The 20,841-nt window shown below is 34.7% G+C and overlaps 1 protein-coding gene across 1 annotated transcript in view; it reads right to left on the bottom strand.

Annotated features, from left to right (window-relative positions):
- Nucleotides 1-4,131: 4,131 nt before the first annotated feature.
- The window catches only part of LOC149775711 (ribosomal protein S6 kinase-related protein-like), a 77,708-nt gene continuing 60,998 nt past the window's right edge, over nucleotides 4,132-20,841 (bottom strand). The window contains exons 12-14 of the mRNA XM_089942941.1: nucleotides 17,059-17,160; nucleotides 15,282-15,416; nucleotides 4,132-9,744 (exon numbers count right to left, since the gene is read on the bottom strand). Of these exons, the coding sequence (XP_089799067.1) occupies nucleotides 9,694-9,744; nucleotides 15,282-15,416; nucleotides 17,059-17,160 (288 nt within the window). The 3' untranslated portion in view covers nucleotides 4,132-9,693. The remainder of the gene's footprint in view (nucleotides 9,745-15,281; nucleotides 15,417-17,058; nucleotides 17,161-20,841) is intronic.

Raw genomic sequence — 20,841 nt, 5'->3', positions numbered from 1 at the left:
TTCTCTACTGGTTGCAAAATTATTCCTGGAATAAGGACCATTTCTTACTATGAACTGCAGAATAATGAAACCATCTCTCATATTCTTCAGCAATAACAATATTTTCAAATTATCTCCAGTGCAGATATGGGATACTAGCTTGGCACCATTTTCATTTTGGACAAAGTAGATGTCAATAAAAGTCTAATCGGTCCTCAGATTGGCACTGTCTTTATTTTTAGGACCGTTATGAGAAGTCTTTAAGTGAAAACTCCATGGTGAAGTAGCTATAAGGAGACTTTGAAGATAATTATAATAGTGGATTTGTGAGTAGTACCATTTTTACCTATGACCAATTATACCATGGGATGAATGTGTGTGTAAAGTTTCATGGCAATTATGCATTCCAAGTAGTTTAGGAAAAGAAGCTATAACAAACTTGATCTAATGGATGGATGGGCATAGGATGACAAATGATGGTCAACGGACCATCCCAAAAGCTGGTCTGGTCTATGAACAGTACAGCAAAATAATACTGTCTCACTTTCCACTAACATGAGACTGACAAAAGGTGACGGCTATATCACACTTTCCCACCAACATGGGCTAGACAAAAAGTGACTGTAAAAAGTGACTGATTTACCACACTTTCCCACTAATGTGATCTTGAGAGAAAATGAATGCTATATCACAATTTCCCACTAACGTGGGTTTGACAAAAGGTCACTGATATCTCATGTCTCAGGTTTCAACTAACATTGGCTGGACAAAAATTGACTGCTATGTCTCACTTTCCACTAATGTGGGCTAGACAAAAATTACTCAACTTTTTCATATCCAATTCCATTTAACCACTACCCTCAGCATGGCGTCTCTTGTCAGTTGCAATTTCCATCATTATTGGAAGCTAAGTAATTCTTCATATTCTAATATCAATCTCTTATTTTCATCAAGTCTTGGAAAATATTAAAATTATCAAAGATTATGTTAAATTGTTTCATGTTTATGCTTTTATTGTTTGCATTGAAAGCATGTTCACCAGGTAAAGGTACTGAACAGTCAAACAACAGGTTGCTAACTGAAAAAAAACATAAAAATGTACGAACTGATTTTACAAAGTTTCCTATACTTTGATCTGTCAAATGCCATCAGAAAATCTCAAAACATGGTGTTGCTATCCATACTACACAATTAAGTTCATTCTGCATATTTCACACAGTTCTCTGTATCTGACACTTTCAAATTTTGAAGTGTAGTTGTCAAAATAATCTTTTACAGTCTAGCAGATTTTTCATTTTAAATGTCTCAGTCTCTTGATTTATTGTAGCATTAAACACTGATGAAGTACAAGGTTACAGTTCAGTGACTGTTAATTTTTAAAATCTCATTATCAAACACAGTTTCTTATACATCCCCTAAATCATCAACCATATCACATTTAACAGCAGATGTAGTGAAAAAGTTGCACTAAATTTTCACGTACTGCTTATTCATTAGAAACGCTCTCTGAATCAGCCAGAAGTTTTGACGTGACAGGATCACAACCAGTGTGATTTATATTGTACATGGCTCACCAGAACAGCTCCCATATACAAGTACCACTCACACAACAACACAGTGTTTTACATGCATAGTGATAAGTGTTGCTGAGCATGCAAAATATCCCTTTGTCTATGATGCAATAATGCAATTATCATTAATTTGATAATTGTTATTACTCTTGTTTCTTGTCTTCTTCATCTACAAACAATTTGTGTAGATGTTATTTAATTTCTTTATCTCTCTTTTGCATGTATTCCTTTCTGCTATTCTCAATTCCGTTTTCCATTTTACAAGTTCCATGGACCTTTGATTATCTTTCAATATGCAATACATTTAGAATAATAAAATGATGTCATATCACACTTACATTTCAGTGTGTAATGATTTCCCATATGTAATAAACATGCCATTGCATGGAAACACTTGTTACATCTTTTGTATTTTGTTTTTCCATCACTTTAATTCTTTTTTCTCCTGTCCTACTATCACACTATTCCAGAAATGTACAAGCTATGATTTAGAGGTAGCAGTTCAGATACTTGGATGGACACAGGTTCCCTGACAATTCCAAGCTATAAAATATTTCCCTGACAATCTCAGGCTATACTTTAAAAATAGTTCCCTGACAATCCCAGGATATAAAATAGTTCCCTGACAATCACAGGCTATTAAATAGTTCCCTGACAATCCCAGGCTATAAAATAGTTCCCTGACAAATCCAGGCTATAAAATAGTTCCCTGACAATCCTATGCTATAAAATATTTCCCTGACAATCCCAGGCTATTAAATATTTCCAGTAGTTAAAGACACTGGCTAAGAAAATATATCTATCCCAATCTCTATTGAAGAGATATGCATCCCCAACCAAGTGTCATAAAACATCAAAAAAGAATTCCTGATCACAAAAGGCAACTAGCCATACTGGTGGGAAATATAGGTTACAATGACCTACCTTTGCTGTAATTTTGACATAAATGCACCTTCTTAACATGTTTCATAACACTTGCATGAATGATACCTGAGACATTATTTAAAATGAAATAAACCAAAGTCTGTACAGTATGTACAATATAAAATATAGGCCACAGTGACCCATTCAAGTAAAAAGAAGCTGCATCTGATTAATACCAAATTTCATCACCCTAACATGAAATGTATTAGAGAGAAAAAGTTAAAAACTAAATACAACCAATTCCCCCCCCCCATGCATGATGGCATAAAGAACTCTTCACCTTTGTGATTGAGTTGTGAATGCTATTTGAAACATATGAAGAAAATATATATGTGTCATAGCCATTATTTTTCTGTTTTATGACAGGGACACTTAGTGTACACTGTGTTACCCTCAATATTATTCTTATTGTTGTTGTTGATGTTGTTATGGCTATTATTACAACAAGCATATAAGACTTGAACTTCCAAATCTCCAGCCCATAATTCAACATATTATCACAAATGGTGTCCAACTAAAATTAGTTATTATTTCACAGGGCTGTGTATAGTATAATGTTAACCCTTGCAGATTACAATCACACAATATCATGACAGACAAGTACATCTCTGAACACAAAAATGCACTTCTTGGGGTCCCTGATGTAACTTGCCTTGCCCTTGAGAACAAAACTACGAAATCTTTACATGATGTTTTACTTCCCACTACAAGTTTATATATGGATCTGTATCAAACATTTTCTAAATTTTAATTAAAGCAACTGCAATAGTTTAATATAGTAAATCAGACTCTTAACAACAAACAACAACCAACTGCTTGCCCTCTCCACACTCTCCTGTTGAGTCCTAATGCAAAATCTGTCACACATATGATGTATCTTTGTGCAAAGATGGCATATATGAAATTTGGTCAGAAAATATATGAAACATATTTTTGGTATGGTTGCCTTGGCGTGTTATTGGGAAAGGCACTAACATACCATTTACTCAGCATAACATAGCCAATAATGTGCAAGACTTGCCCCTAAAACAATTGACCTCCGACCCCATTCCAAGGACTTCAGAGGTGGATGCATACACTGACACTCCTCTTTCAGGTGGTTACTGAGTTAAGTGTACTATGTAGCAATCAAGTTTTGGGAATTTTCAGCCAGTAGTTCAGGAGATGAGGTAAAGGCCTGCTGGATGGATGACAGACCAAGGGTTTGTGTGTGTGTGTTTGTGATTTGAATTTTTAATGTAGCTTTAACAATTTTTCAGTCATCTCGCTACAATGTCTGCAGTGTGACAGTTTATAGTGATGTCTAGCACTGAGGCCTCATGCTGCAGACATATAGCATGATGTCCCACCTAGTCACATTATCCTGACACCAGGCCGACCAGTCCTAACACTAACCTCTTGATACTGAGCGCTAAGCAAGGCAGCTGTTAGTACCATTTTTGTAAGTCTTTGGTATGACTCAGCCTGGGATCAAACCCACGCCCTACCGCATCAGAGGCAGACGCTCTAACCACTAGGCCACCAGAATGGTTGGCCAAGGGTTTCACAATACCCCTAACACTGCTGAGTGAAAATAATATTAGCAAATATATCAGTGTGCACAATATCTTTGAATGTTTGCTAACATTAGTTACATACACACAAATAAAAGACATCATCAGCATATATATTTCTTTTACTTGCCATGGCTTTTAATTATCTAGTCGCATATAAAAGAGCATACTAAATTTAGTAATTATCTTAAATATCAAGATATTTACAACATACAAAAATTGTACATAGTATGAGAAAAAAATTAAGAAATATGGGAACAATTAATGACAATATCCTGTATAAAGTGAAAGCAGGTACAAACAGATACAAAACTATTTATACTGAAAAGAAACTATTCATAACTCCTAACAGTAAGAATCTATTTTGATCATAAGACTACTAAATTACATCCTTCCACATAAATATTTGTCTGACTCGAGACACTTGTTAATCAATAAGGAAATCAAAATCTGTACCAAGCTCCGTTAAGCATTAATAATGAAAAATATCTTAATGTAACAAAAAGGGCATACAAATTAAGATTATATAATAATGAATTTCATTCAGACACATCTTTAGAGAAATAATAAACATAATACATACCCGGTACATTTATGCTTAATAACAAACTGAAATAGCTTTGAAGAAACTATCTAATGCATGCTCAAGTATTTTGCAAAAATTATTTTGTCTGAAATATCTGATTCTTTACCTTTTGCATTTTAAATTACAATATAATTTTTGAAACCTGCAGAAGGAAATAATTTTTTCATCTCTTTGGTATTTTTATGGGAGGAACAAGAGTACAACACTGCAGTGTGACTGCCTGATGAAAATTACTCCTAAATGGCTGAATTTTCCCATACCTTTATTTTAATATATTCAGAATATGATAATTCCTATAGCCTGATAATACTCACCTGGCAAATTAAGGTCTAACACAGAAGCGTACTAGTAAGGCAGAGATCTTGAGCTGAAAGACACTAATGTCAAGATAATATCAAACTATCTGGATAACTGGCACATTTTGCATGAAAGTAAAATGTGTTAAAAAATTTATACAGCATGTCCTAAAAACATTACTGCCAAGATGTATAAGAAATGGCTCTGCCATTCTGGAGAAGAAGTTAAGTTTAGGTTTGCTCTGGAAGCCATGTCACTTCTAGAAATTCTATGACAGACATAAATTTTCATAATGCATATCCTAAGAAACACCTGGATTAGGCATTCTTTGGGAAGAGATTGAAAATAGGTTTTCCACCTGGTTGCAAAGGAAGCTGTGCCATTTCTCTGGGTGCCACATAAGACAATTTTGATAGCGAAACAGTTCTACCAAATTTTATCAAAACTGGCTCCGAGTCAGCTGTTTTGGAGAACCTGAATACAGGTTTTCCAAATATTTTTGGAAGTTATGCTGTTACTTGGAACGTTTTACCAAGTTTGACTGAATTGGGCTCAGCCACCCTTGAAAAGAACTAAAAAAAATATGTTTTCCAACTGGAGGCAAAGGAAGCCATACCAATACAAGGGAAACCATCCTGGACATATACAACTAAGAAAAATTCCAATCAGTTCTGATCAAAAGTTTGCTCAGTTGTTTCCAAAGTAGTAAAAAATGGGTTTTCCATTTTGGATGCTATGGAAGCCATACAACTGTTATAGGAGCCACCCATAACATAATATTTGGCAGACCACATCATAAGAAACATTCTCACTATATTTGATCAGAATGACCCAGTTGTTATTGAGAAGCTGAAAAGAAAATTGCTGATGGATAAATGACACGAATGCCAAACTCAGGGTCAAACCATAAACTTCCTTGGCCTTATGGCCAGGTGTGCTAAAACTTCCTGTTTGGCAAGTAAACTTTCATATAACTATCACAAATTATATAGAATTATTGCTGGTGGTATTATTAGAAATCTAATAATATCTTACTGATTCTGTCTTCCGTTCAACTCTTCCCTACTGATACTTGTACAATAGATAATTGCAGTTGCATATTCTTTCTTATGGTATAAGGAGATTGCAAATAAAATCATTAACTTTTAAACCTGAGAAAAGTGCCTTATATGTTTCTAAAAATAGAAACTGCATGTAATTTTCAATATGAATCCCCTTTCTAATATATGATTTATCTAGACATCAAATTTCATGAGTAGTAGTGAATATAGTCCAAGATATTGTGGTTATTATAAACAAGTGTTGAAAATAAAAAAAGTCACTCAAACAAGCAAATTATGCCACAGTGACCTAGCTTTGGTGTGGCTGTTACCTTTTGCCCATATTTAACTACATACCAATTCTGATTAGTGCAGGTGAAACAGAGTCCAAGATATTGTGCATGTAACAAACAGCAGGCCAAAAATGCAAGCCACTCAAACTGGTCAAAACAGCCTAGTTTTGGTATGACTGAGTGACTTTCTCAAGATGTATCTACATACGAATTAATTTGCACGAGTGTAGGTGAAATAGATGTCTACATACAAATTTGCACGAGTGTACGTGAAATAGTTGTGTCTACATACCAAACTGCATGAGTATAGGTAAAATAGATGTATCTACATACCGATTTAGACATGTAGGTGAACTAGATGTGTCTACATACCAATTTGCACTAGTGTACGTGAAATAGATGTGTCTACATACCAATTTGCATGAGTGTACATGAAATAGATGTGTCTACATACCAATTTGCACGAGTGTACATGAAATAGACGTGTCTACATACCAATTTGCATGAGTGTACGTGAAATAGATGTGTCTACATACCAATTTGCATGAGTGTACATGAAATAGATGTGTTTACATACCATTTTGTATGAGTGTAGGTGAAATAGATGTGTCTATATACCAATTTGCATGACTGTAGGTGAAATAGGGTCCAAGATATTCAGTGTAATGAACAAACAATAGAAAATACCAATGCCACTTAATCATGCAAAATAGATCACACTGACCTAGCTTTCATGCTTGAGTAACTTTCATCCAGATGTACCTAAATACCAATTTTATAAGTGTAGATAAAATAGAGTTTAAGATATTTTTGGTGCAACAAACGACTGAAAATAAAAAAAGCCAGTCCAACCTGCAAATGAGTCCACAGTGACCTAGTTATGGTACGACTAAGTTACTCTACCTGAGATGCATTCATATACCAATTATGGTAAGTTTAGATGAAATGGGGTCAAACATATTGATGGGATAACAAAAAATAAAATGGATAATGAATGAATGAGCAATCAGAAAACATAAACTAACTACATAAGTTCATAACTTTTGTTGGCATAGACTGAGAGAAATAAGCAATGTGTATACACAATGACTTTACAATAAAAGAAACAATGTCCATCCAGTGAGAAAAGTTCATGAGCACATTGTACAACATTCATTCAATTAGAAAAGTTCATGAGCATATTGTACAATTTCCATGCAATGAGAAAATTTATGAGCACAATGTACAATGTCCATCCAATGAGAAAAGTTAATGAGCACATTGTACAACTCTCATTCAGTTAGAAAAGTTCATGAGCATATTGTACAATTTCCATGTAATGAGAAAATTTATGAGCACAATGTACAATGTCCATCCAATGAGAAAAGTTCATGAGCACATTGTACAACTCTCATTCAGTTAGAAAAGTTCATGAGCATATTGTACAATTTCCATGCAAATGAGAAAATTCATGAGCACAATGTACAACTTCCATTCAACAAGAGTTCATGAGCACACTGTACAACTTCCACTCAATAAGAGTTCATGAGCACACTGTACAACTTCCATTCAATAAGAGTTCATGAGCACAATGTACAACTTCCATTCAATAAGAGTTCATGAGCACAATGTACAACTTCCATTCAATAAGAGTTCATGAGCACACTGTACAACTTCCATTCAATAAGAGTTCATGAGCACAATGTACAACTTCCATTCAATAAGAGTTCATGAGCACAATGTACAACTTCCATTCAATAAGAGTTCATGAGCACACTGTACAACTTCCACTCAATGAGAAAAGTTCAAGAGCACATTCTACAATTTCCATGCAAATGAACAGATATCTATTGTAATGACCCCTGACTTCTTCAAATTTCATGAAATTAAAGTTCTTCTATTGTCTTAATGCAAAGACTGTATATCATGTGCAGTGGTGCAACACAAACCAAAATGGTGCAAAAGAATAAATATACTGCTTTATGGATTATGCACTCTAAAAAGTCAGACTTAAATATTCCTTGAATCCTGTACTAATATCAAATAATCCACATTAGAAGCAAAATGCTGAGATTCTGATTAATCCTAAATGCCATACAAAACTGGCTGCAGTAGCTCAAATGGTAGAGCATCTGACCCGTAATCCAAGAGTCCCAAATTCAACAACCACCCAGGCCAGCCTGGGTCAACGGCATTGGTGTTTCCATGATACAGCCAATGTCTTAAAAGGGCCATTAGAACTAACAAAACCAAATTCCATCGTTTTGACCCAAACATTCTCGGTTTCTATTTGTTTGAGATTTCATGAGACCACAGGATAGGTCTCCAGTGCAACCACATTTTCAAAAGAAAAGAAAATAGATTTGGATAAACAAATGAACAAGATGACATCATTATTTCTCCAATAACAAGTGCTTTCTGTTTTGATATGGCATATTTCAAGATATGAATCATTTATATCCAAGAATTAGTGCAGGATTACACTTTAGGATCATTGTAACTAAAATCATAAAAGCCTGATCATGTTGTGTCTTATACAGATCTTCCTTGACCCAGCCATTTGACCAGGAACAATAATACATCCTTATTTGGACACTGTGATTCTTTTCTTACTGAATAAATTCTATATCTATTTTGCCAAAGAAAGAAACATTTAAATCCAAAAACTAACCTTTGAATGGGAAAATAAATTTTAGTCAAAAAATGCCTAAATCCCAAAATAACTATATCAACATCTTCACTGGCAATAACAATAAATTTATTAAAATTTTTAATTAAACACAATAATCTTTGCTTCACAATGTTGCACAATTTCAGTTACATCAAAAGACTACATATGTCCAGTGCTAATTAAGGAATCTTCCAAGTCCAGTTGCAATAAAGGAATCATCTCATTTCAGATGCCAATTAAGGAATTAGAATTTAACATTCAAATTATGGAATATTAAGTTTCTGTTCAATTGTTTTGGCCCTGACAGCATATGACTCTATGTCCCAATTACTCTGATCGATAGTCTGCAATTCCCTAAGCTAATTCTGTAATTGGTTCTTCATCTCTATTAAGACTCAGCTTCCTTGATTTTAAGTCTGGGATCTTAACTGGGTCACAATCCTGTGCTTTGGTACCATCCTTATACACCTGAAATCCATGCTGTAAATATCACATTTTGGGAGAATTCTTGCACTGCCACAAATTCCATCCCTGCTGAAGAATCCACATGTAATGATTCTGTCTTTATTTAGCAAAATGTTTGATACAGTTAGAATTTTACTAAAAGAGAATTCTTGAATGCTTATTTCATGATAATACTGAATGGTAATCCATTATATCCTTGCATCATCTATAACATACACAGGTCATATATACATTGGTTCAGTGTCATCGCAAACATAGGTCACACGTCAACTGGTTCAGTGTCATCACAAACATAGGTCACACATAAACTGGTTCAGTGTCATCACAAACATGGGTCACACATAAACTGGTTCAGTGTCGTCTGGGAGATTCCATACAAATTCAAACTGAAATATAAATGAAATATGTCTTGTGAAAGTTACAAAATTAAATTACACTAGGACAAGCTTATGAGCTGTATTAATTGAAAGCAATGTATGAATAAAACCAGGTCATAACTGAAGCATGCAAAGCAGTCTGATATCATCTGGGTACAGTTGTATATGGACTCCCAGAATGTATCCAAATAACAATTTCCAGGTGTTCATAAACAAGTGTGGACCATTATGCAAAATCTTTACATCACTCAGGACAAAGTCATGCTGAGCACAATGGAAGGCCACTCTTGTATATGTTCATGTTGACAAGTTAAAAGTGTACTGATCCAAATAAAATATGTTATATCACCCGCCAAGTTCTGGATCTGCTTCCCAGGTAGATCATCTAAAAGGAATATGAAATGTCTTGCCAAATTACTAGAAATGTCAGTGCATCAACCTTCACTTCTGGTGATTAAATTTAAAAGCAACTCTTTTCAAGGGTGCATTATCTGGAGTTGACACTTTCAATTTAGATTTACTTGCCCTTCATCGATAGTTTGGGAAAAATGTTAAAACTGTGATACTTCATGAATTTCACTTGCAAAACAATGATTTTTAGATGTCCAGCAAGTTGGGCCAGGAAACTGTCATCCACTAATTATGTAAAATCTTTGACATGTGTCAGGTTGCAATACCCAACTCAAATAATAATCTATTATAGAAATCTTCAGTGCTGCCTGGAAATAGTATGCATCAAGTCCAACGCAAGCTATTGAAAAATGCTATATATAGTACAATTACCTTGCTCTGAAAGACTTTTAAAAAAACATTAACAAGTTAAATGTATATATTTTTAGAAACTCTGATTCATGTCAAATTTGAGTCATTGCCTTTAATAGGAAGTACTCAATCAACCATTATTGTCAAGAAGGACCCTCAAAGGCCCTTAGATAAACCAGTGTTGTCAAAAAGGGCCCTTAAAGGCCCTTTAATGCACCACTATGTTAAAAAGGACCCTTAGAGGCCCTTTCATAAACCAGTGTGTTAAAAAGACCCCTTAGAATCAGATCTATGCATCTCTTCTAACTTTCTGGTGACTATGCCTATTATGCAACATTTACTGTGAACTTATTACATGCTTATTACTTTGACATTATGAACTTATTACATGCTTATTACCAATATAACATGAACTTATCACATGCCTATTACTTTAGTATCACCACAACCATGAATATTTACATTAAATTCCTTAAAACTATTGCATTAATACTAGTATTTCTCACTGAGGGCTGTTCCATTTAAACATACATGGTACCCAGGGAAGGCAGTTTTCTTAAAATATATGCCAGGGTACTCTGGTTTCAGAGAGTTCATATTAAAATCAGAAGAAAATTCTCAATTGCATATATGGGCGCATACCCTACATTAAAAGTGCCTTCCCTGGGTCCCATGTATGTTTTACAGGAACAGCCCTGATATTATCACAAAATTAGTTTCATAAGCTCTTAGTGAAAAGAACCTATAATAAGTGACATAATACAGTGTGCACACAAAAGGCCATCATAAACATTTTATTTAAATTGTTTTAGTTTTACAAAAAATGAAGTCTTATTTCTTGTTTTGGTCAATATGAAGCCAACATTTTTATCTGGAATCATAATGAATCCAATTTACTCTGCATTCTCGAAGCTTATCAGCCAAACTGTCACTCTCAGTATTGGTATCTGATACAGGGTTCAAAACTAACTCTTATTAACTAGTCAAGCGGACTAACAGGACAAAAGACATACTAGTCCACAGCAAAATCCATTAGTCCTCAAAATACATGTACTTTACACAACAATAAAGATTTATACAAGATATAAATTATATTGATTTGCCATCAGTTTGTCCCAAATCATAATCTTCTCCATCCGATTCTGAATAGTCCTCCATATACAGTGGTCTTGGCCCACAAGAGTTCCATAAATATATATATATATAGCTGACACTGTATCATAATAAGCAATGTCTTCACTTAAAAAGTGAATCGTTAACAAATCATTCAATACACTGCTGCGCAATCTGCATTTAAAATCAGATTTCGTCATTTTCAATTCACTGAATCCCCACTCTGCATCTGCAGACGAGGATGGAAGGGTCAACACAATATCCACCAGAATGTTAGTGGGACCTTCTTGAAATCTCTTGTTAACATCACACCATTGTAAGTTCTCTACCTGACATCCAAAAGCATAAATTAAACTTTTCAAGAGTTGCCACTCCTCTTCAACCTTGTCTGGATAGAAGCCTGCCATTGTCATGACTGGGGAAAAATGTTCCAGCAGAGTAGTAACATCCACATCACCAAATCCAATATGATTTGAGTCTATTGGCCATGAATGAAAATCTGCAAAATGATTGGCTTTCAATACATCACCATGCTGTTTGTCAAATCGGGTATCCAAGTGTTCTGCTAAACTGTTATTCATGTCCTCTCTAGCATGAAGTGATAACTGCACTGATGTTAGGGAACTTGGCTCTTTTACTCCAAAACCATGAAATTCTTTTATAGGTCCATTACCAATATCCTGCAGAAACATTCTTAACCTAGGTCCATTTCTTAATTTCAACTCTTCCAAGACACCAATAGTTGCAAGAACTCTCAGGTACACTTCAGTCACCAAACAAGACTCATTTTGAGGAAACAATGACAACTTGGACAGTAAATTTATGACGTCTGTGAAGCAGTGGAAATAATTAACAAGATGCAGATCTAGCAACATTTTCAGATAGCCAGCTGCTTTCCTAGTAGCTTCAGGTCTTCTAGGTGAAGGCCGATCAGTTTTAGTCAATGTCTGGAGGTGGCTGACTAGTGCTGGATATGATTTCGTCAAATTGTCCAAATCCCTCTGCCAATGTGCCAACCATCTAGTTCCACAAACATGAGTAGGGACTATCTTGGTGATTCCCAGCACCTCACATGCACTTAATAAATCACTTCTTTTTAAAGGGCTATTCTGCTAAAAATAGTAAAGTCCTGTTAACAGCTCCTCAACTTTTGCATGGATAGGCTATTTTGCAATGGCAGCTTTGTAAGCCAATTCCAAACGATGAGCATGACAATGTATTCCTACAAGCCATGTCTGTGATTCTCTAAATCTAGAAATAACACCATTGTTTTCTCCAGTGTACATCTGACAAAACAAAAAGGCCTACTTAAGTCATTCAATTTTCCTGGTTGCTATCTCTTAACTTGATGTAATTCTTGGAAATTCTTTTTCCATCTCACAGTATGATGGCAATCACATCTCTCACCATGAGACATACTCAAATTGACCAGTGATGTCCTATAAACGTAACTGTGTCCTTTCCTCCTTTAATTCACAAGGATCAGAATATTCCTTTTTATTCTTCTGTGTTGATTATTAACACTTTTCAAGAGGCTTATTTTCCTTTTTATCTTAAATAAGCATCGCTTGCTGGACACCATTTTTAAAAAAAAACAACTCAATAATCAACAGTGTGATCATGCAGGCGCTTTGCATGAACAAATGGATGCAGTTTAAAGCATCTTAGGTACTGATGTAAAGTCAGTCTGGTTCCCTGATTAATTCCACTAATTCTAATATGAAACCCAAATCCAAATCAAACACGGAGGAACAAATTTAGCAATGGTAATTTTTCCATACTTTTTGCTTGTATGCCATAGGTCCAAATTTTAAGGGTGACTTTCGTAAGACTTACGGCATAATCATAAGGGTTGGCAGGTCTGCTTTGGATGCCTCTACCCCATTTGCATGGAAGTGAGTTTGGATGCCTGCTGTAAACATCATCCATTCTGAAACAGTTTTCATAGCGCCATATTCGTGGACATCCCCCATTTAGATATTACATTCATTTAAGTGAATGACCATTACGTCTGATCACATAGTCGCTGTTTAAGCTCTAGTTGCAATCTACTATTTAAAGTAACTGGGTCAAATTCTCAACTCTCCAAAATGAAGGTCACGGGTTTAGTTCAGTACATATTTTCTGGAGTTGCACAATTAGAATCACTACTATAAAAGCTTCAATAACTTAGGTAAAGGTTCTGATATTGATGTAGGCATCATTGAGTTTTTATAATTTATCAAATTCAGGTGATTTAGTGATGTAGATGTAGAAAAAGGACTGGTAAATTTTGAGTATGAGAAATGGCAGCTATGGCTGGTCACATGGCTTCACTGGCTTGGCGATGAATGAGTTCTCTCAAGATTTTAAAGCACATAAAGAATTCTTCTGTGAAAAATAATTATACAGCTATAACAATCAGATTTTACTCTTAAATCTTTCTGTACATAATAGATGTGTAAAAAATATGTAACTTGATTATAACAGATGCTGAATGTAACATATAATACACTCTCGTAACAGTCAACAGGCAGACCTATGTGTCAAACAGGTAGCGTCTTTTATTTATAGCACACTGCACTGTGTAACTTTGGTACATGTATATCAACTGCTTACACTGTGAGGTAAAGGGTTAAATGAAGGTTCATTTGAAATAAGTAATCAATACATATCTACATGCATACAAGAATCTGAAGCCAGGAAATCAATACTTTTCAAGTTCATGAGAAATAACTTGCCATTGGAAAAGAAATTTAACAGTGTAAAGAGTATCAGTATCAATAATATAACACAACATGTTTGAGTGGGTATATCCTTCCAGTTTTTCTGAAAAGTACCTCAAAATTAAATTATAACTATAATCCCTGACAACAGAAAAACTGTTACTTTGAACAGGTAAATAAAATGTCAATGTAAGCTGGATGTATAACCTTTAGCAAACAAAGATCTACGTAACAGAAATTCAAGTAAAAAGTAGTTACAGCTAAACAAGTTATTATGGGTAATTTTATATTTTAGGTATGACTGGTATTGTTTGGTTCTCAACATTTATTGATAAAGGGAGTACACTAGTAAAATTATAATACAGTACCAGTTTCACCCACAATGCCTGAAACAAATTACTCACAAAGACATAAATGATCACAAAAAATAGCAAATTTGTAAAGTAATTTCTGCATTAGTCATCATCAGCTACAGAATTAAACATTAAATTAAACATTAAACATTACATGCTCAAAATCACAAAGCACTTATTTTCTCAAGCCTTTGTGGTCATTATTCTAATTTGGTGAAGTACTTTTTCCAGAAAAGGAAAAGGGTTTAGCTATGCTGACGATAATTAAACAGATTTTAGAAAGTTGACATGCCAGACTGTATCAAGGAATATTCAGTTGATGATATATACAGCTGACAAATATGGTTGGGTGGAAAAACAAAGGGCCTGATGAATGAATAGTGGAATATTACCACAGTGCCAACACTTCTACTTTTAAGACATTTTGATTTTGCATTGTAATCCATTGGATATTATAATATGTCTGGTCTTAATATTTATGAAATTTTCACAGACATTCACTTCCATGTAACACTAACTGATTGTTAATATAGCAAAAGCTATACCCCCTTGAAACAATAACAGGTTATACAATACAACAGAGACCCATTTACAGGGAAGAAGATTATCTTACATCAGGGAAACTGTCATCATCGAGATCATTATGTCTTCCATCTTGTGGATAAATTTGTCTTCCATCTTGAGCATAGCTGTAGCTAACTCCTGTCATGGGAAAAAAATCTTCTGGTACAACGTTTCGTGGAGAAATCTGCAATATCCAAAATTTTAATGACATTCGGCATTAGGAAAACACCTTTAATATGATCACATTACGTTCCAATAAGTTCAGTTCTACCTATTCAATTCAACTGACTACTATATTAATTGATACTTTGTTGGAAAAGGTTGTACAACTTAGAAATATAATGGATGTAAGTAATTAATAATTATTTATTTCCAAGAATAATACAATGATGCATAACTTAAAATACTGATCATAAATAATATACTTATTTTAGTCACAAAAGCTTAGAACTTTTGCTTCAGTGACCTTGACCTTTGAACTCTAGACCAAAAAATCAACAGAGAGGTCTATCTGCCCTAATACATATGACTTTTGAACTTTGATGAAAACTGGGTCCAGGAAGCTCAACCTATTGGGCAAAATCACCAAATATCACAATACTGTCTCCTGTGTTTGCCCGAGGATTCTCTACCAATGAAATCTGATAAACATTTGGTCATGGAAATTTGACACCATGCAGAAAGCAAAACACCATTTTAAGCTACACTGACTCTGACCTTATATCAAGCAGTACCAAAACCAATATGATTTTGCCTGTACCCATGGGTACAGCCAAAGGTTTTTGAGACCTCATTGAAGAAAGTTTATATTCTAGTAAAATCAACCATACTGGAAGCCAATTCGCATCAATGAAAAACTTAAAAGGCCTTCATTTAAACATGCTTTCCGACAAATTCTGTTGTTTCTATTGTTAGTAAAATCGGTCGTATTTGGTATAATTGCATAACAGATAAAATGTCATGGGTCCTCTTACTAAGGTGATTTTTGTAAAATATGTACAAAAGTTTATATATATATATATATATATATATATATATATATATATATATAATGCCCCCAAATAAATAGGTTTCTTTTCTACCCCTAAGCAGAAGCCATCCACAAAATTTGGATGAAATATTTACTTAATGTAGAACAGATGTTATTTTGCAGACACTATTTTTATTTATTCAGTCACACTGACCTTGTCCTGTGACCTTTTGTCTCTAAAGTTGACAGGGTTCTGCCCACAGCTGAGACCTCAAGTCATTTTGTAGACTGACCATGACCTATTATGGTCAAAATCAATTTAGCTTTTTCTGGCTCCAAAGGCAAGCCATTGACAAAGCTTAATAACTGTTATATGGACATGAACTTGAGTTATTGTGCAGAACCATTTTTCATCTTCCAGTCACAGTGACCTTGACCTTTCACCTTTGGATTCCAAAATCCACAGAATTCCTCCTTTCCATGAGAGCAAGTTACCCCCAAAGATTGGTAGTGAAAAACTCAACTTATAGCACAGAAACCAAACTGGTAACAAATGGAAGGACAACATAAAATATTCCACCTATTTTAAAAAGGAAAGTATTTTAAAAGGCAAGTTTTAATTATTGGGCAAAAAGTAAGTTTTAATAATACTTTGATACTTAAACAATAAATATTCGAATGTAATTAGAAGAAATATACAAAAATGTAATCAAAAAGTAACAAAATGATATCCACAAACACTGCTGAACATTTACTGAAACTGAAATATACAGATTAGATACCTTTTACAACAATTAAGAACATAGCTGAAGACAGATTTATTTTTTTTCCAACTTCCTAATATAAAGTGTTGTACCTTTTTCTCAATTAATGAGGTGAAATCAAACTTCTGATACAAAGGAGTATTCTGAAAGGAGAACAGATCAACTACCCGTCGACTGGGACTCTTCATTAATAACTGAAAATATAAATTGTCATTTTTGCATGATAAAAAATGCAGTTTGGCAAAAAAATCTGCAGATTCAGTTATCCACCTCCTTTATTCCTAGATTCTAAACATCAACAGAGATCACAAAGACAAAATTTCTTTCTGGCAGCAGACATCAAATGCATGATCAATGATTGGTACAAAAGTTACTTTTCTGATTGGCAAACTGTTTTACAATTTTGATGAATCCCAATAAATAAAAAATATTTTGTTCATTCTAAATGTTTCTTTTCTTTAAATGACTTATACATTACCATCTGACATGTCTGGAGGGATTACTGCCATCATTTATTTGAGTTGCCTCAATTGCCATATAACACTGACTTGAAATGCCAGTGGATATATGCTTTGTTACTAATTTAGAGATAACCATGCCTACTAATTAGCACAGTAATGTCTTTAAATTACCAATTTTGATAATAACAGCCTGATCACAATATTAGATGTATGCCACAACCTCACAAATCCTTAGAAAACTAAAAAACTGTTAAAACAATCCTTGGTTTTGTTAGCAACAATGGTACTAAACTGTTGTCTGCTAGCCTAAAATGGTAGTCAGACAAGAGTAGTCTCCCATTGGATAGTTATGCCATATACCACCTAGTCATCACTTATTATTGAAGTGGAGGTGCATGATCTACAGGAATGTAACTGTGTGTGTGTGTCTTGGGAGAATGTACACATATTATGATCAGTGATATATTATCCAAGAAACCAATTTGTTCTTCTAAAAAATTGGTTTCTTCTTCAAATACATTACCCAATCATAACACATAAGGAGAACAGGCAAGGGGTGAGGGAATTACATCCCCTTTGCCCAAGTCTGGGCAAGACTCCAGTTTCCTAACATGTATGAGGCAGCTTCAGATGGATAACCTACAGATTATGGTTAGCCCCAGGAATATATGTCATGTAATAGGAATATGTTTTGCTCTTGCAAATTCAGTGGAAGTCAGATTCCTACAAGACTTCTAACAGACCTGGGTAAGTTGCTAGTTTCACTTCCACTATTAGACCACTAGGTTGAACAGAGTTCTTTGGACTGAAAGGTCTTAGATGTAAAAACTAGAAAAGGTTGATCCTAACCACCAATTCAAAACTTGTAAAACAGAGATAAAGAAGCAGTGCCCCTTGAATGCTTGATCATGGCTACAACCATGACTTCATGACAGAAACTGAATTAAATGTATACAGTTCAGGTTGATTGAAAGAGCATGAAGCTTGCTTATTCTGCTTGTTGTAGTAAGGGCAAATAGAATGTATAGTAAAGGGCAAATAGAATGTATAGTAAAGGGCAAATAGAATGCAGTTTCATCAAAAGTAATGAGCTACCGTAGCTTCTGAAACAGGTCCAGATAGAAACCAGAGATGCAGCCAGGAATGTATCTTAAAGTAGATGTCCCCCCACACCACTATGTCACTAAAAGAAATGGGAGTAGGCAAAAAAACTGGAGAGGGGGAATGGGAATTGCCATAATTCAATATTAACCCAGTACTTAAAATTCCACGTCTTTCTTCCATTCTATTTAGTCTTTTGAAATGAAAATCCTTATAAGATTCCCATTTCAGTTGTATAAACGTTCATCTTCTGTTGCTCATTTCTCAGCCTTCATCTGTTGACCATTTCTAAGCATGATCTGTCGACTGTTTCTAAGCCTAATCTGTAGACCTTTTCTAAGTATTAATCTGCTGACCTTTTCTAAGTATTAATCTGCTGATCATTTCTAAGTATTAATCTGCTGACCATTTCTAAGTATTAATCTGCTGACCATTTCTAAGCCTTAATGTACTGACCATTTCTAAGCTTTAACTGTTGATCATTTTTAAAAACCTAATCTGTTGATCATTTCTAAGCCTTACTCTGTTGTCCATTTCTAAATCTTAATCTGTTTACTGTTTCTAAGCCTAATCTGTTGACTGTTTCTAAGCCTTACTCTGTTGACCATTTCTAAGACTTACGCTGCTGACTGTTTCTAAGTCTAATCTGTTGTCCATTTCTAAGACTTACACTGTTGACCATATCTAAGCCTTAATCTGCTGACTGTTTCTAAGTCTAATCTGTTGACCATTTCTAGCCTTACTCTGTTGACCATTTCTAAGCCTTACTCTCTTGACCATTTCTAAGACTTACTCTGTTGACCATTTCTAAGCCTTAATCTGCTGACTGTTTCTAAACCTAATCTGCTGACCATTTCTAAGCCTTACTCTGTTGACTGTTTCAAAGTCTTACTCTGCTGACCGTTCCTAAGCCTTAATCTGTTGACTGTTTCTAAACCTTAATCTGTTGACTGTTTCTAAGGCTAATCTATTTACCATTTCTAAACCTTACTCTGTTACCATTTCTCAGTATAAATCTGTTGACTGTTTCCAAGCCTAATCTACTGACTGTTTCTAAACCAAATCTGTTCCGTATCTGTGTATGAAGTGACCTGGGCTGAAAACCCCCTTTCACCCTCTGCCATATGAAGGGGCAGATGCATAGTTAGATCAGTATAATTTTCCCCAATTCACAGGTCTTGTCTTATGGATATCCCTAGTTAGATCAGTACAAGTTTTGTACAATTTTCCACAGTTCACAGGTCTTGTCTCATGGATATCCCAGTTTCAAAATGCACGTGATCTGGTGACTTAGCATGGCATAAGAATTCAGATCCCAAAATGCAAACAATAATTTCTGATACAAAAGGTGGGTTTTTTACCAACTGCAAGAAATTGAAGTCGACCAAAAGGTCAGAAAGGTAATTGTTCTGTCTCGTGTCCTCCCTATTGTGATGTCTGAATGTGTCCAATATCATGGAACAATAACCCTTGATAGTGATGGAGATTAGTTTTCTATCTTTTAATAACAAGAAAAGAAAGTAACTATTTATGATATTGGGGCTTTGGAAGAGTTGAAATGCTTTCATTCATATCAATGGAATAAAACCAGACACTCTACTTTGTAAACTTCCAGAGTGGTCATCTCCCCTAGCCAAGGTTCCGATAACCCTCTCTACACCTTGGCATATCGAGCAGATATTTCTGTGCTTTGGGTTTGTGAATTTCATTGGATGCGGCAGCAAGCCACCGCATCCAATCAAAATTAAGTTGTTCAAATTTGAACACTGCTCCTACATGTTCGAGACAATGGGAGCACACAACTTAAATGCACTGATAAAAAAGCAATTTTCCAGTGCTTGTTTGCTTTGCACAAATACCTTTCACTCAAATACAACTGTAATGGTTTCACTCTTATAGACAGTTAAACTTTCGATGTTAAACCTAAAAAGTATCCCTTTTAGGTCAACTGACACCCCTATTTTTTGGCCAATGTACAGTCTACAATGCTGATGGTTAGTTGGCATTATATGCTAAGGGAGGCAACACATGAAATCCAACAGATGTCACTAGGACAAAACACCAGTATACATGGTTCCCACGCTTTTCTAAATATAAATTGTCAGGTCTTTTCCAGTTTTTTTTATAGAATGAAATTAATTTTTTCAAGGTTAACATATGACCATTACTGAATGGAATTAAAGAACATTTTGGATTATAAAACATGCATTTTCCAAATCTGAAGATGTTTCTCTTTCAAGACTCTCCAAAACATATATGTCAGAAAAGAAATGATCATGTACAAAATCGCAAAATGAGTCACACGAAACAAAT

The sequence above is a fragment of the Sinohyriopsis cumingii genome, chromosome 19, assembly GCF_028554795.1.
Source record: "Sinohyriopsis cumingii isolate HCF-2022 chromosome 19, ASM2855479v2, whole genome shotgun sequence".
Classification (NCBI taxonomy): Eukaryota; Metazoa; Mollusca; class Bivalvia; order Unionida; family Unionidae; genus Sinohyriopsis; species Sinohyriopsis cumingii.
This window is presented reverse-complemented; position numbering and strand designations above follow the sequence as displayed.